Consider the following 14,613-nt stretch of genomic DNA (forward strand, 5'->3'; position numbering starts at 1 on the left):
CTGGTTTTGGTGCCGTCAGACCCCAGGCAGGACAAGAGTTACACACCTCTAGTGCCCAGAGCTCTGCCAGGGCACAGTCAGTAGGCACGATCTGACCAACGCAGCTGGTGGACTGAATCAAAGCTTCCACATTGCTTTTCAGTAGCTGTTAAAGCTCAACATACCTTAGATGGTTTGAGCTTAAGTGGTTATTTACGCTGTGTGTAGGAAAGATTAGTTGGACTCTGGGTCTCAAAACTGCTAGAGCCCCCAGTAAGTGTGTAAGAAATACTTGTACCATTTATTGCCCAAAGCATCACTGGCTGAGGGTTCCCAGGTGCCTGATCAGATCTGCTTCTCAAACCACAGCCCCAAATTTAGAGATTTGGGGTTGGGTTTTGCTTGCGGTGTTAAAAATTCCACCCCCTGCCTTCTATTCCTGGAGAGATTTCCGATGCTTTTGGCAGTGGTCTGCTGGGTGCAGCGTCTGACTCACTGCTGGGGAGGGTGGGTTTCTGTCGGATCCCGCTGCAGGGGTAACAGTGCTTCTCAAGGCAGATGTGCAGATGCCCACAAGCTGGACTGGGCTTGTCTGCGGTTAAATAGAGATCTGCTGCTGTTCTGGCTGCAGGGTCGACATGTTTTTATTAACAGGATAAGGGCAAATCCTTCAGATGGTGCAGGTTTTTGTCATAAATGGCTTATCTGTAATCTTTTTTTCTTTCTGATTTAGAACAGCAATCTACTCATACCCCTGTTTTCCCTCTCCTAGCAAGTGGATGAAGATGGGGGTGTAGCCTGAAACACCAGGTTTTAGAATAATGAAATCTTTTTTTAGCATTGAATTGTAGAGAGGAGAGCAGTGCTAGTCCCCCAAAACCTGTGGCTCAGACACGTGGGCTGCTCTCACAGCCTGGTTCTTACAAATCCCTCTGCCTTCCTCTCCCCAATTTAATTTTAAAACCTCTGCAGTCCTGGGCGGAGCGGGCACGTATTGCCGTGGCGGCTTGACTTCACACAGCGCTGGGCACGTGAAGGGCCGCTCACAGAAGTGACGGCTTCTCTGCTGAACTGCTCCCCTCCGGAGCAAGAGACATCCCTGGACCTGTGCTGGCGGCGTTTACGCTGAGGCTTAACGCGCTACAGCCTTCTAGATCGGTGTTAAAACCACACCAAACAGCATTCCCCCTCCCTCAGGTTGTCGTAAGTGCGTACGGTGTTTTCCCGGCAGGAGCAGGAAAAGGGCTCCTTTGTCATGCCAAAGGGTCTGTCACTGCTGGGAGCAGCTGCTGCCTGTAAACGGGCAGGATTTGTGTCAGGGAGGGGGGTTATACTGTTAAACCCTGGTGCTGGGCTCCTGATAGGATTATACAACAATAACTGAGCGTGAGCCCGACGCGTAGGCTGACAGTGTAATTCAAAACATATTTAGGGTGTGTTTGGGACACGCCGAGTTTTTTCTTTGCCGTGCAAGGGCTTGCCACCTGGGTCCTGGTCTGCAAGTCCTACCCCCCGGTCTGATGTTGGAGCTGCCAGGGGAGCTTGTATGAAAAGACATGGGTTTGTTGTGGAAAAACAAAGGTGGTTGGAAAGTTGCTGGTGGTGCCTGGGCTTCCCCTTCGGTGTTCAAGGCACGGGGCGAGCTGCGCTGTACGGAAGAGTCGCCTGGCCTGCCGAAATGGGGCACGTGGAAAGCAGGTGTGCGACTGGAAGGGCTTGCTGCGATAGCCACCCTCTGACGTCTTCCTCTCTGCTCCCACAGATCCCACCCGCACGACCTGCCCCTGGGCTCGGACCTCAGCCACTCCATCGTTACAGTCATTAGCGGAGAGGAGCATTTTGAGGATTACGGAGAAGGGAACGAAGCAGATTTGTTCTCGGACAGCTTGTGTAATGGGGAAAGCAGCTTTCACAGCTCCTCGTTCCTCTCTCCCAGGTAATGCTCAGCGCCGCGCTGGCCGTATTTTAACCGGTTGTACTTGCTTGGTGCCTTCGCTTAGGCGGTGTGTGTGAGTTGTTTCCTTTGGCTTTGCACACCAGTCAGCCTGCAAGAGGGGTTCCTGGCAAACCTTGGATACGACGGGCTAACTGGCTCAGAAGTGGAAGAGTAGTTGTCTCCCTCAGTCTTTCCTTTTCCTGATGCCCATCCTCCCACCCAGAAGCACTAGTTCCTGGGAGCAGGCAGAAGGGCACTCTGTGTTTCACATGCATCCAGGACAGCATCGCATTCCCACTCCCGTGAGGGATGTGGCTCCTTGCAGAAACTTTTGATAGAGAAAACTATCCCTGTCCTGTTGGATGACCATTGGTTTTTTTCCTTTCTCACCTGTACTTGTATTTTTGACTTTGATACAACGCTTGGTTTCGCACAGGCTGCAGCAGCCTTCCTTCTCTGGGCAGCCAATGGGGTACGTGGAGCAAGAAGCAGGCTGGAGCGTTTCCTGTATAAGGATCTGAAACCAGGCAAACGTTGGTTTTCCAGCCCGTGCAGGGTGAACTGAGTAGCTGGTATGGCAGTACAAAACCTGCCAATACTTACTTCCTGAGGGGAAAAACCCCTAAACAGTAAAAGCTGGAGTGATCCACCTGCAGCCCACGCAGTCTCTGTGCTGACCAGTTACGCAGGGGACGTGTTCCTCCATCGGGCACTGCGTCTCTGCGCGAGGCCGGAGCGGGCCCTGCCAGCCACATGCTGCTCCTGAAGACAAGAACGTACTTTCTACCTTTGGGAAGATATGCTTGCTGTTTCTGCAGCACTGTACTGCTGTTGTAACTTTTTTTGCTGCCTGCCTGTTTTCTACCAGCTTCCCAAAGCCCTTTGTAGAGTTTGGGCAATTCTGGTTGCACGGGGCTGGCAGGGAAGAAGTGCTGTCACATCTCCGTACGTGCGCTGCGCTGCAGGTCAGGCCTGACCCTCTCTTTCGTTGGTGCAGCAGCAATTTTGAAGATGTTAACTAAATCTGCGACAGGAGGGTGTTGTAAAGCATGCCTAACCCGTTACTTCAGGAAACCAGCGCTCCGGAGCTCGGTGTGGTGGGATACGCTGCAGTGGAAGGGACATGTCACTCATCCACGCTTGTCCCCTGGTTGCACTGTGCAGAAATGCTGAGCATGGCTGTACTGGTGCTGCAGCATAGGAAGTGCTCTCCAATAAAAAACAGCCTTGGTGTTTGTTCCAAGTTTCCTGTCTGAGTGTGGGCCTCCAGGCTAGTCCAGAAGGCTCCCGGCAGGAAAATAGTGAGCTAAAGGAGCGTTGCAGTCAGTTGAACTTTGTCTTTAATATCAGTCTGGAGCTCCCAAGTTGCCTATGCTCCCACTGCTCAGGTCTTGTTCTGTCAGGACACCGTCTTCCCTCTTGCTGCTTTGTCTCTTTGGATCTTATCCACAAGATCACGCTCTGCAGCATCCTTCCTCTGCCGGGAGGGCCTCCCTCGGCACGTGGCCGTGCAGCTCGCAGTGGTTGTGCTGGAGGCTGGCTGCTGGGGCTGGCTGGGGAGGCAGGCTGCAGATAAACCCTGCAAAGCCTCCAGCGTTAAGAATGTGGTTCTGTTTGAAACGGAGCATTTCCTCGTGCCTGTCAGGTCTAGCTCTTACCTTGGGTTATCGTTGCATGCAGGAAAGTCTGATTGTTCTCGGAGATTGTGCTGTTTTTCTGAACGCAGCCCTGTCTCCCCAGTCCATTTAAGTGTAGTGAAACCTTAAAGAACTGCAGGGTATCTCTGGTTCAGGCTGATCTTATTTCTTTGCTGTGGTTTGAACACAAAGAACACTTTCGCTTGTAAATGGTCACATCGCCCCACACCTTTTCCACATTACGAGAGTCTGAGTGGGAATAACATCGACAAATTTTCCTGCCACAGCTCTGGATCTTCACCAGAGAACTAACACAAGAACCAGGAGCCTTCAGGGAATGCTATGGGGTATTGCATTTTCCTGCCTAGTCCTTACGTGCGCGTTTGCGATTCCTCCTCTTGGGTTGCCACCTCTTCCCTGGCACGTCCATCTGATACAAGAAGTCTCTCTCCAACGCTTGGTGGGAAACGAGTGGCAACCAGAAGGAGAAGCTCCTGTTCGGCTGGCGCCGTGCTGTGCCAGTAAGCACCGATGACCTGGGGAAGGTGAAGGTTTCTCCAGGAGATGGAGGAAGGAGGCAGGAAGGCCGCATACGGCGCGGAGGGTGGCAGCTTGCCACGGGGGGTAGGTGGGGATGCCCCAAGGCGCAGTGCGGTTGAGCTCTCGCCCACTCAACGGGCAGGCGACCAACGCAGCCGGAGGCCAGGTGTATCTGCACGCACCCGAAGAGTTGCCACGCTGGCCTGGGGGTTCCGCTTTACGCTGCTCTCCCCGTTCTGATTAATGTTCATTAGATTTGGGTTCACGCCTCGCCCAGCGATGCAGCCAGCCGGGTGAGCTCTTTCTGCCTCACGGCGAAGGTGAGCAAGACTCGCTGAGCAGGGCTCACGTGCAGCCAAGGACGGGGGCAGAGCCCGAAAAAGGCACATCACTTCTTCCAGGTGCCACAAAGCTGCTGTCACCTCTTACCCTGAGCAAAGCCTGAGCAACTGAACTGACTGCAGTGGATGATGATTATCCTGGGTCCAAACCTGCCCTACAGGGTACAGGGAGTGTTTTTCAATAACTTTTATCCAGGAATGGGAAGAAATGAGCAATTTGGGGTTTACTGTTGTCCAGTTGCCTGTTGTAAGGGGACTCGGAAATACTGTACAGACAGCACAAGCTCAGAGGCCTGACCCTGGAGGTGGCTGGGCTGCTGACACCCCACTGCCACCAAAATATGTCATTGAGGGGTTAGGCAATGCTGCCGAGCCAGGGATGTCCCACGCACCCAGCATCTCCCGGGCCAGGGCTTGCCAGTGTGGATCTGTATCACAGAGTCAACTAGCCCTTTCAGATGCCTTGTGGTTTTAAGCTTGCTTGTGTTTGCTCACCCCTTTACCTGTCTTTCTTATCAAACTGCTTTGTTTTTTCACTATTAACCTTTCTTTGATTGAACTCCATGGCTTCCAGAAGCATGTTTTCCTGCAGAAGGGATTTGTGGTGTATATTTGGCCCCAAAATAACATAAACTCTTTGCTCTCCAGAATCCCTTGGCCAAACTCTGTCCAGCCCAATTCATGTCAGGTGGGGGAAGTGGCTCCCTGGTTTGCCAAGTGTTGGTGAATGCCTTGGCAGCTTATTTGCCACGTACGCAGCCGCAAATGAAGCGCTGATCGGACCCATCAGCTCCCCAGGCTGTTAAAGTCCTCTAGACCCCCATGTCCCCTGGCCAAATGATGATCCCTACAGTGAGGCAAAGCCACAGCTTCAGCGTCTGTGTGCTTCCCTTTGTAGGAGATGGCAGTTGAATCCCAGCCACCTTTCTGATCTTAGCTTAAGAGGGGAGCTCTCTGCAATGAAAATCTGATTCTGCATTACAGGGAGGGTCCGCAGCAGCGCAGATGCTCTGTCTGTAAAGCATCCCCTAGGAAAACGGTGCCACCAGCCAAAGGATTTGGCTCTCGCTGATGGCGCCAAGTCCAGCAGCGCGTGAGGTCATCCGCATTCACCGAGGCAAACCAGGGCCATTGCTCGAGCCTCCCGAGATGGGGTTGCTTGGAGAATTGTGTTGGAAAATAAACTTTGTGGTCATGTAGGTTGGTGGAAAGCACGCACCTCGCCTTCCCTGAGCTCGTGCGGGGTCCTTCACAAGAGCCGGCTGCCAGAGGGGTTTGGAAACGTATGCCAAGCTCCGCTGCTGTAAGTCTCTGGGAGGAGGGTGGTGAAGTCCTAATTTATAACAACTCCATATTGACTGTAATTTGGCTTCTAAAATCGAGGGGGGAGGTGACCCAATCTGCCATGAAGTTTTTAATTGCAAGCCTTGTATCTCACACCAGAGGCTCCCCTGCCCCAACGCAGGCTGAGCTTGTGGAAGCCACGGAGGAAAATCAGCCCCATCTGTTCTGTCCTGTTGACATGACCCTTGTGATTTCTCTAGCACCAATCCGCTCGCTGCGAAACTGCACAGCATTATCGCAGATGAAGCATTTGAGTTTTACTGTAGCCAGTGCCACAAACAAATCAACCGCCTCGAGGATCTTTCTGCTCGCCTGAATGATCTTGAAATGAATAGGTAATTGGGCTTGTGTGTGGCCATTTCCATGTTGGGAATGATGTTCTGGAAGGGAAGACTCTCCTTGTCTTGCCCAGCCTCCCTTTGCTGGTGTGCTGCTTGATATTCCTGGTTGCAGAAGGGGACGAATTTCACCGCACGAGGTGAGCCTCTCCGTGTGGTAAAGGCTGAAGTGACATGATGGAGGGTGAGCAGAAGTGTCCGTTGATCCGAGCCACGGAGGCTGGCAGACAGCGAGAGTCTTCCCTTCTGCGCCGGGCGGCCTCTTTGCATGTCCTGCTGAGTGATGGGTGCTTCTCGCGTAACGCAGCAGGATTTGAATCCATAAGCTGATCGCGTACAGTATTTCTGTCACCAAGAAAAGACTTGTCGCGTCTTCTGGCCGGTAATACCCAGCCTGGAGGCATGCCTGAGTTGCTGGTTCGCCCTGGAAGGCAGGTGCAGCCCATCCTCCCGCTGCAGCGGTAACCTGCAAACATCAGCTTGCGCTGTGCCGTGGGACTTGTCCTGCAGACGCTCTCGCTTTGCAGCAGGAAAGCCTTGTTTCACCCAGCCCCCCCAGCTGCCTGCCCACCCCTTGCCACGCGAGCCGGGCAGGCGTGACAAGAGCCGGGGCCTTCACATGGGCACCTCGTGAGTGTTTGGGATCGGCCAGCCAGCAGCTGGATTTGTGCATTTGGCAAGTGGGGAGGGTTCTCTATTTGCTGGGGGTTGGGGGGAGGTTTCAGACCTGTTGGCAGGTCACTGGGTGGAAGGATGGCAGCATTAATGATAATCATTCTTCTTGCATCTGATGTGCTTTCTCAAGCCTGGTTTTTGGTCATGCTCTTGGTCTCTGTCTTCTGTGGGGTTACAGGAACTCTCCGGGGCTACACAGTTACGGGAAGACAACTGGAAAGCAAACAGGGGCTGGGCCTTCAATTTTTTAATGGAGAAAGTACTTCTCTCTCTTTCTCGGGTGAATAGTTGCCTTTGCTGTCAGAGGCCTTGAGGGTCAGTGGTGGGTCTCAGGTTATGCAGTTATAAGGAGGAAGCTGGATTTCCCTGGATGCACCAGTAGTCCCACTCCATTTCAGGTTTTCTCCACCAAATTTACCTGGAAAGCTGAACTGTCACCTCAGGGCCTCCTGTGATGGATGGGATTTCCAGAGCAGGCTTCCTTGTCCTGTGGTGTCGTGGTGGCAGTTCCATAGGCTTTGATTTTAACACGTCCTTTGGGCTCAGGGCAAGTAGGTAGTTCCTTGAATTCAGGGTTTCCCATGCACAGGTTCACTGGAAACTTCTTCCAGCACCGCTGGAAGGGGCATCACGCCCCCTTTCTGCAGTAAGGACATGAGAGGTGTCCCCATGGCAGGACCTGGCGTTTGCTCCCAGCATCACTGGCAACAGGAAGCCGTCAGTGCAGAGGGACAAGTCCTGGACTGCAGGAAGAGAACAGCAGAAATAGGACCAAAATCTGGGCTAAGCAGCCTCGCAGCATGCCTGGGAGGTGAAGCCCGGAGATGCCTGCTCCAGAGGATGCTAGCAGCTCGGGTGAAGCCCAAACCACTATCTAACAGCCTTGCTCTTAAGGGCTGTGGGCCTATATGCAGTGTTCTACACTTGGAAGAAGGTGGGGAGCGTGGTCCTGACATTGGGACACTGCTGCCCGAGCCCACGGCGCGGGAAGGCAGGGAAGAAATCTGCCAGAAGCTTGAGATGGACCAGTTTGGTAGAAGCACGGTTTGTTTTCGTGCCCTTGAAGCAGCGCTGGTGTGTCTCACCCCTCCGGCACTGCGCTCTGATAAGCTCTTTGCAGAGAACAATATTTTTCTTCCCTCCGGTGCTGGGGACATCCGAGACTCGGTGCAGTCGCTGGCAAACACGAGGGCCTGACCTCCCCCTCGAGCGGGTGCTGGGCGTCCTTGAAGCCCAGCCAGCAGCCGCTCTTGCGCTCCTTGGAAAGCTGGGGTTTGAGGATGCACTTTTGACACGAGGGTTGGTAACCCTGACAACAGCCCCTGCTCAGCTATTGGGTTTTATTTCTTTGAAGAAAACTGTCCTGAGCTACTTTTAATCCCTCCTTCTAAGAACTAATACAATTGGTGCAGCTCTGGGCAGGAATGAGCTCCCAGATGATTATTCTTTTCCCCTTTAAACTGAGCGAAGCACTGGGGAGCACAACTGCTTCCTCTCCGCTCGGGCTAGAGACGTGTTTGCCATCATCGGTCAGAGATGGGTCCCGGTGGCATCTGTTTGACAACAGTGTGCGTTTTGGCTGGCAGGTGAGATCCGCTTGCTTCGCTAGCGTGCGGCCTCATCGATCAGGACCCAAGGGCTGGAAGGAGCATCTGAGCAAGTAGCTGTTTCTGAAAAAGGCCTTTTTTTCTCAGCGGGGAGAGCCCACAGCCCCAGCCCAAGGGGCAGGGTAATGCAGACCTTGCCTGTTTGGGCTGTGGGTTGCGCTGAGCATTAGCTACACCCTGACCGCTGTGGTATGGAGGCAGCTGGCTCGGGCGTATACGGAGCTGGGGTGCGTGATCTCCATCCGTTATCTGTGCAAAGGAGAGCCCGTACCCCTCTTCAGTGATTATAGCAGTGCCTGTGCTTAAAATCCAGAAAGGGACACGATCAACAGCTCCTAAAATCTGAGTGACACGTGGGCAGCAATTCTCCGGTGATCTGGAGGCAAATAGCGAGGGTGATCTTTGTGAGAAGCGCAGCCCAGCGTGCGGAGGGATGGAGGTCCTGTTGCAGGCGGGAGGTGCACCCCGTCCCCCAGCCGCGGGGCAGGGAGCTCCGAGGGGGTGGCAGGAAGGGCTGGGGGCGCGTGGGAGGCGCAGCTCAGCCTGCCATCAGCACCGAGCTGAAGCCCACCAAACTCACTGCTATTATTAGCACTTTTCCTCAGGGATCAGCTTTCAGGACAGGGATCAGTTGACGAGAGGATACCGCTGCTGGAGGCGGTGAGGGTCCCGGCGGCGTTATTCCCTTTGGTGCGTTAGTGCTGCGTCGTTACGTACGGAGCGGTTTCTTCGCCTGCCTTTCACCGGGGGTGGCCGGGCTGTGCATGCCGCATGGGCGCTCCCCTGCCATAGCAAAGGACGTGCCCTGGAGTGCTTGCCGTTTCCTGTTTCCCTTGCTCTCCGCTGTCAGCTTTCCTAACTCTTTCCTGTTTTTTCTTCATTTTGCAGTCCAAATAAAAGACTCTCGAGCAAGAAGGTGGCAAGGTAAGCTCATATTCCTGTTACTGCTTGGTGAGAGGAGGTGCCCTTGCCAGCTGCTGGGCCCGTGGAAGGAAGGTTGTCAAATTAAGTTTGCAGTGTCGTGCTCCTGGACGTGTTGTATAGCGCTGGGGAGAAGCAGGTTTAATTCTGATATAGCTTGCAATAGCAATTTTTCTGAAATGGGGGTTTCTCACATGTGCATGCGGCTAGAGGCTGGTGTCAACCTGATTTCTTCCAGGACAAAATTAGGGGTGCTTACCCGCTCTACCCTGCCAGTGCCCTCGCCGGGGGCATGTGGAGTAGGGAAGGGGTCTCTAGAAGGGCATGATGGACTGCTTGGCTGGGCTGCCGCCTCCCTGGTGTCACCGTGGTGTGTCTCTAGAAGACCAGACGAGTCAAGGGCTTTCTCCAGCACCCCAAAAAAGGCAGCCACCCTAGACAACTCCCTCGGTTCTGTTTTGCTTTGCCCAGTGCAATCCTCAGTGTTTGATTCTGCAGGAGCAGCCCTCCCTGTGGGGTCAGGGGCTTTGGGGAGTTCTGAGGGATGGCTGCAGGTAACTCCCCTGCTCTGTGCCGCTTCTGTCCTGTGTCACCGGCTCATGGGGTGCCAGTCACCCTGTCTCTGTGTGCATTTTCATCCCTGACTGCACAGGAAAAGCTGCAATTAGCTCTGAACCACTCGGGTAGAGCGTCCATCCCCTCTCCATGACTCCTTTCCCAGCTTCGCCATCCCTCCTGTTCCTCTGTGACCGTGCTTTTAGAAACATCCTGAGGCTTACCTTAGCTGTCCTGCCTGTCTCTGCCCTGCTCAGGAGGGAGTTTGCCCTCTCCAGTCTTTGGCTTTCCCTGCTCGGTTCCGAGCAGGGCAGGGATGCTGCAGAGGAACGGGCAGCTCATTTGCTCGTACCCCTGTGCCCTGGCACTCGGTCTGCTCCCTGCGCTGCCCCGAGCAGCTTTGGAACGCCTCTTCCTCCCAACTGTGCTCTCACACCTTTCCCTTCTCCGTTTTCCCTGCGGTCAGCAAGTCTCCCCAGGCATGATTTTTCCTCCTGGCAAGGAAGCAGATCCTTGATACTACATTTCCTAGTTCCGGTCATCTTGCTTTCTAGACCTTTGTTAAAAACATGAGCAGGAAAGAGGGTTGAAGGGAGCAGCCTGTCCCCAGGTTTCCCGCTTTAGGACTTGTTTTGTTCTGTGTCCGGCAGAGCAAATTTAGGGAGGATTTGATTTGAACTTTTGGGAATGGAGGGTGCCCTGTCTTACAGGGGATTGAGCCCTCCTGACCCTTTGCAAGATGCTTTTCTGAGACTGGGACTTGGCTTAGATAAATGTTGGTTAATTCAAGAGCAGTTGAGTTTAGTTTGTGATAACGAGAGAGATAACAGGGTTTTGCTGCAGAGTAGAGCCAGATCCTTAAGATCAGCCCAAAGAAAACCCCTTCTTGCAGATACTGTAATTACTGAATAATATCAAAACACTTGATTTTGGGAAATTGATTTTATTCTGGTAAGGGCTCTTTCCTGATTTTTGTTACCAGGGTTCTGCTTGTGCCAGGAAATCTCAGCTGCTCAGGCCCTGTTGAGCTTGGCATGATTTAAATGACAAATGTGCCAGAGACTTTAGAATCTAAATATATACTCAGGGTGAGGATGCAAAATAAGGCTGGTACTCAGCTGTGGTTTCTTCGGTAAATGCCAGTTATGGCTCATGAATATTTGCATGAGCTTATTGTGTAGCAGGGTGAATTTGAGAGCCCACATGGCAAATTCCGAGGAAAAACTGAGGTACCAAGAGGCTTCAAAGGTGGGTCAGGCTGCTCGTTGTCCGAGTTGCAGGGCGAGAGCAAAGTGGCTTTCTCCAGGCAGCATCTGCCTGGGGTTCAGAGCTGGAATACAACCACCCCTCCGCATGGCGACTCGTTTCTTGTGCCATGAGACGACGGAGCCGGCCCGCAGCGATAACGCGGGGATCGAGCGCAGATCAGCCCCTCCGTGGGTGCTCTGTAGGTCGCCGCAGCGCCGCGGACACCGGTGTCACAAGGCTTTGCTAGTGACCAGCTCGCTCTCGGCTGTCGTGGCCGGTGAGGGAGGTGAGCTGGGGTGTCTCACAACAGGTTCAGGGGTTCTCCTTCCCTCCCTCCCCTTACACCCGCAGCTCCCTGCTCCTTATCAACCTCAGCAGTGGCTGGAATACTCTGTCCTTTGCTGGATAGTACACGGCCTTGGTGCGCTCGTAAAGAAAGCACAAGAGTGAGCTCTTAATCTCTCCCCATTCTAAAGAGCAAGAACAAATGATCTTGGTATGAAGTCCCAGCAGCGTGTCCACGTCTGTGTCCCACGCAGGGCGTGTTCTTTCGACTGTTCAGCCCTCTTATCCCTCTTATTCTTAACGAAGTGAGCTTCGTTACGCACTGGAGCTCATGGTGGTGAGAAGGACCTGGCCCATGCTGTCCTTGGCTGTAAATCCTGCAGCCCCGGAAGGAGCAGTGCTATGAAATCCCCTCAGAAAAGGAGGTGGCAGCTGAGGAGGGCAGAGGGGGGACCGTATCCTGCAGGAGCAGTTGTCATGCCACGTCCTGCCATGTTCGCGCTAATGTGCGTGTTGCTGTGGGTTGGGGTGGTTTGTCTCTGCAGACAGTTGCATCAGACGAGCGCGCTGTCCGTGGGGGTGATGGAGGGGTCTTACCGGGATACGCTGGAGTGTACAGAAGAGGATATCACGGACAAGGTAAGAGCAGTGCCGCCTGCGCTATCCTGGCGCTCGTAGCAGCTCACGGTGCTCTGAGACCCTCAGGCCGGGGTTAGGCTGACGGTTCTCTCGCTGCGCAGCTGGCACCAGGAAGATCGGTGCGGGTGGGACATCCGAAGCCCATCCGAATGGAGGGGATGGAGAATGAGAGCGCTCCGAGGTCTTGCGTGGGGTCGGGAGGTGGCACTGGTGCCTCTCCCGGGGCGGAGGTGTGCCGGTGGCTTGCAGCGAGGCTGCCTTCCCTCCCGCTGGCCGCAGGAGGGGTGGCTGTTCCCAGGCTGCGTTTTCACTTCTGCTTTGCATAAGAAGATGTTCTCAAATTCTGCTTTTCTGAGAGGAGCAAAGTTGCCTGATGTGAAACAAGGACTTCCTTTCCCTGGCACGCTCTTGCTGCTGCTGCTCGTGCCGTGAAGGTGTAAAGCTAATCCCATTGGGGTTTATTGGGGTGTTTTGAGAAAAAGGGCAAGATGGGAGCAGGGCAGGAGCACAAGAAAGCTTATGTTTGTGCCCCCCTCGCTAAAAATAGCCAAGGGAAAGCAGGAAAGGTAAAGATGGGTGTGTTGTGGGTTGTGTAAGCATTTGCTGCAGTCCCAAAACTCCTTGAAAACGGCTTTTTAATTGTGAAATCACAAATAGCTGTACAGGGCAGAATGTGAAATGCACGTGTGTGGCTGCACTCTCTAACTGAAATGCACAGAGACCTTTAAAAACATTTTTAAAAATCAACACTTTTCCAAGCCTGAAAGTTGAATAAAACACATTCCCAATGGCTGGGGAAATTTTGTGCACCTGGGAAAGGCCTTGTGTCTCTGCATGTTTCTTTTTTTAATACACTTGAATGTCTTTGGCCCTTCTCTCCAGAGCAACAGTTGTAGTTTCCTCCCGCATGACTTCATTTGCATGTGGATCTTTCACTTTTAGGCAGCTGGGGGTTATCCCCAGCCTCAGGCCTGCGCTTGGATGCAGCAGAGCTCTGGTGATCCAGCTGGGATCCCTGTAGACCTCCATGCAGGATTTTATCGTGAAGGATATGGAGAAAGGACAGAGTGAAGTGTTTGGCCCTGTACTGGAAGACATCAAAACCAGAAACCAGGGTGTGAAAGGATCAAGGCACGGCTACCTGATCCCACAGGCAGTTCCCACTTTTAAGGAATGAGCCCCAGGATGGCTCCTGCACTCCGGGCTGCCCTGTGCGGTGAAGAGCAGGACGCGGGTCACGCCGGGAGCCGTGTCGGTGTCACTGCCGCTGGGCCCGTGCCACTGCCCGAGGAAGCCTCACAGCGAGCGGGGTGTGCTCGAGGAGGCGGGAGTTGCTCCGGCACCCGGTGCCACTTTGCCAGCGGGTTTAAGCACGGGGGGTTGATCCTCTCCTCTCCTTTCCCGTCACGCAGGTCGTCTTTCTGGAGAAGAGGGTGACGGAGCTGGAGAAGGACACGGCAGCTAATGGCGAGCAGCACAGCCGTCTCAAGCAGGAAAACCTGCAGCTGGTGCACAGGTGAGGGAGCCCGGCTTGTGCCGTGGCCAAAATGTGGTTTAGTGTCGCCTGTCGTGCCTTCCCCTCGCCCCGCGTCTTCCCCGGCTGCCTGCACGCCAGGAGGGGCTGCTCCACTGCTGCCGGAGCGTGCAGAGGAAGGAGGGAGGGAGACAGAAAATAGGAAAGCTCCACAGCTCTGCCCTCCATGGTTCCATCCCATCCCATGGTTAAATCCAGCCGGGGTTTGGGCTGCCTTCTCTGCACGAGGGACGCAGGAGAGGTTGTGGCATCCTGCACCCGCTCTTCTGGGTCTCTGGCCAATTCCTAGGAGTGCAGGAAACGGCATGCAGCTCAGCCAGGACAAATGGCAAGGATCTCCTTTGCAATATTCTGCTCAGTTGCATGTAATTATAACCGTGCTTTCTAGATTTACCTTTTTATCTTGTTTTATGTGCTTCCCGCCCCACGTGTCCGTCCTGACGGCTCTCCGTGGAGCTATGGAGCTCCAGGGTTTGGCTCAGAGGACTGCAGGGAGGTCATGCTTCTTGGAAAGCTTCCCGTTCAGGAAGGATATATACTTCATGCTCCCTCTGTATGGACTCTCTGGCCTTCATTTGACCCATTACATCTGGGTGGAAGGTACCGCAGGGTCCCTACTGCCCGTCTCTGCCCTCCCCACAGCCAGCCTTGATCCTGGTGCTTTCGGACCCTGGCTGGGTTGTAGCCCTGCAGATCCTGTTTGAGGTAATCGCTCTCTTTACTAATCTGGCAGTCTCCTCTCTCCCAGCAGCGTATTTACCCTCGGCAGATAAACCCGGCAGGAGTTTATCTATAGGGCTGTAAGACTGTTAAGTAACAATCGTGTCGGGGAACTGAGCGATTGAAGCAAAGGTCTCGGTAAGCCCTGATAAACTTTGCAGCGAGGGAGCTGTTTTCACTTTAGCGGCTTGGCCCAGAAGTGTCAGTCGGCTTTTAATCGAGTAAAGCCCCAAGTGTGCTCGTCACTCAAATGTGTTTGTATGGCGAAACCTTCCTCGCCCGCCTGCGCAGACCTCGGCGCTCGGACTGGGTGC

At 53.9% G+C, this 14,613-nt stretch overlaps 1 protein-coding gene across 1 annotated transcript in view; it reads left to right on the forward strand.

Annotated features, from left to right (window-relative positions):
- Positions 1–13,565, forward strand: part of RAB11FIP3 (RAB11 family interacting protein 3 (class II)) — a gene marked incomplete at its 5' end in the record, with an annotated part of 46,474 nt that extends 32,909 nt beyond the window's left edge. The window contains 5 exons of the mRNA XM_010147312.1: positions 1,742–1,915; positions 5,978–6,112; positions 9,286–9,321; positions 11,952–12,045; positions 13,458–13,565. Of these exons, the coding sequence (XP_010145614.1) occupies positions 1,742–1,915; positions 5,978–6,112; positions 9,286–9,321; positions 11,952–12,045; positions 13,458–13,565 (547 nt within the window). The remainder of the gene's footprint in view (positions 1–1,741; positions 1,916–5,977; positions 6,113–9,285; positions 9,322–11,951; positions 12,046–13,457) is intronic.
- Positions 13,566–14,613: the final 1,048 nt, after the last annotated feature.

This window comes from Eurypyga helias, unplaced genomic scaffold (genome assembly GCF_000690775.1).
Source record: "Eurypyga helias isolate BGI_N326 unplaced genomic scaffold, ASM69077v1 scaffold27362, whole genome shotgun sequence".
Lineage (NCBI taxonomy): Eukaryota > Metazoa > Chordata > Aves > Eurypygiformes > Eurypygidae > Eurypyga > Eurypyga helias.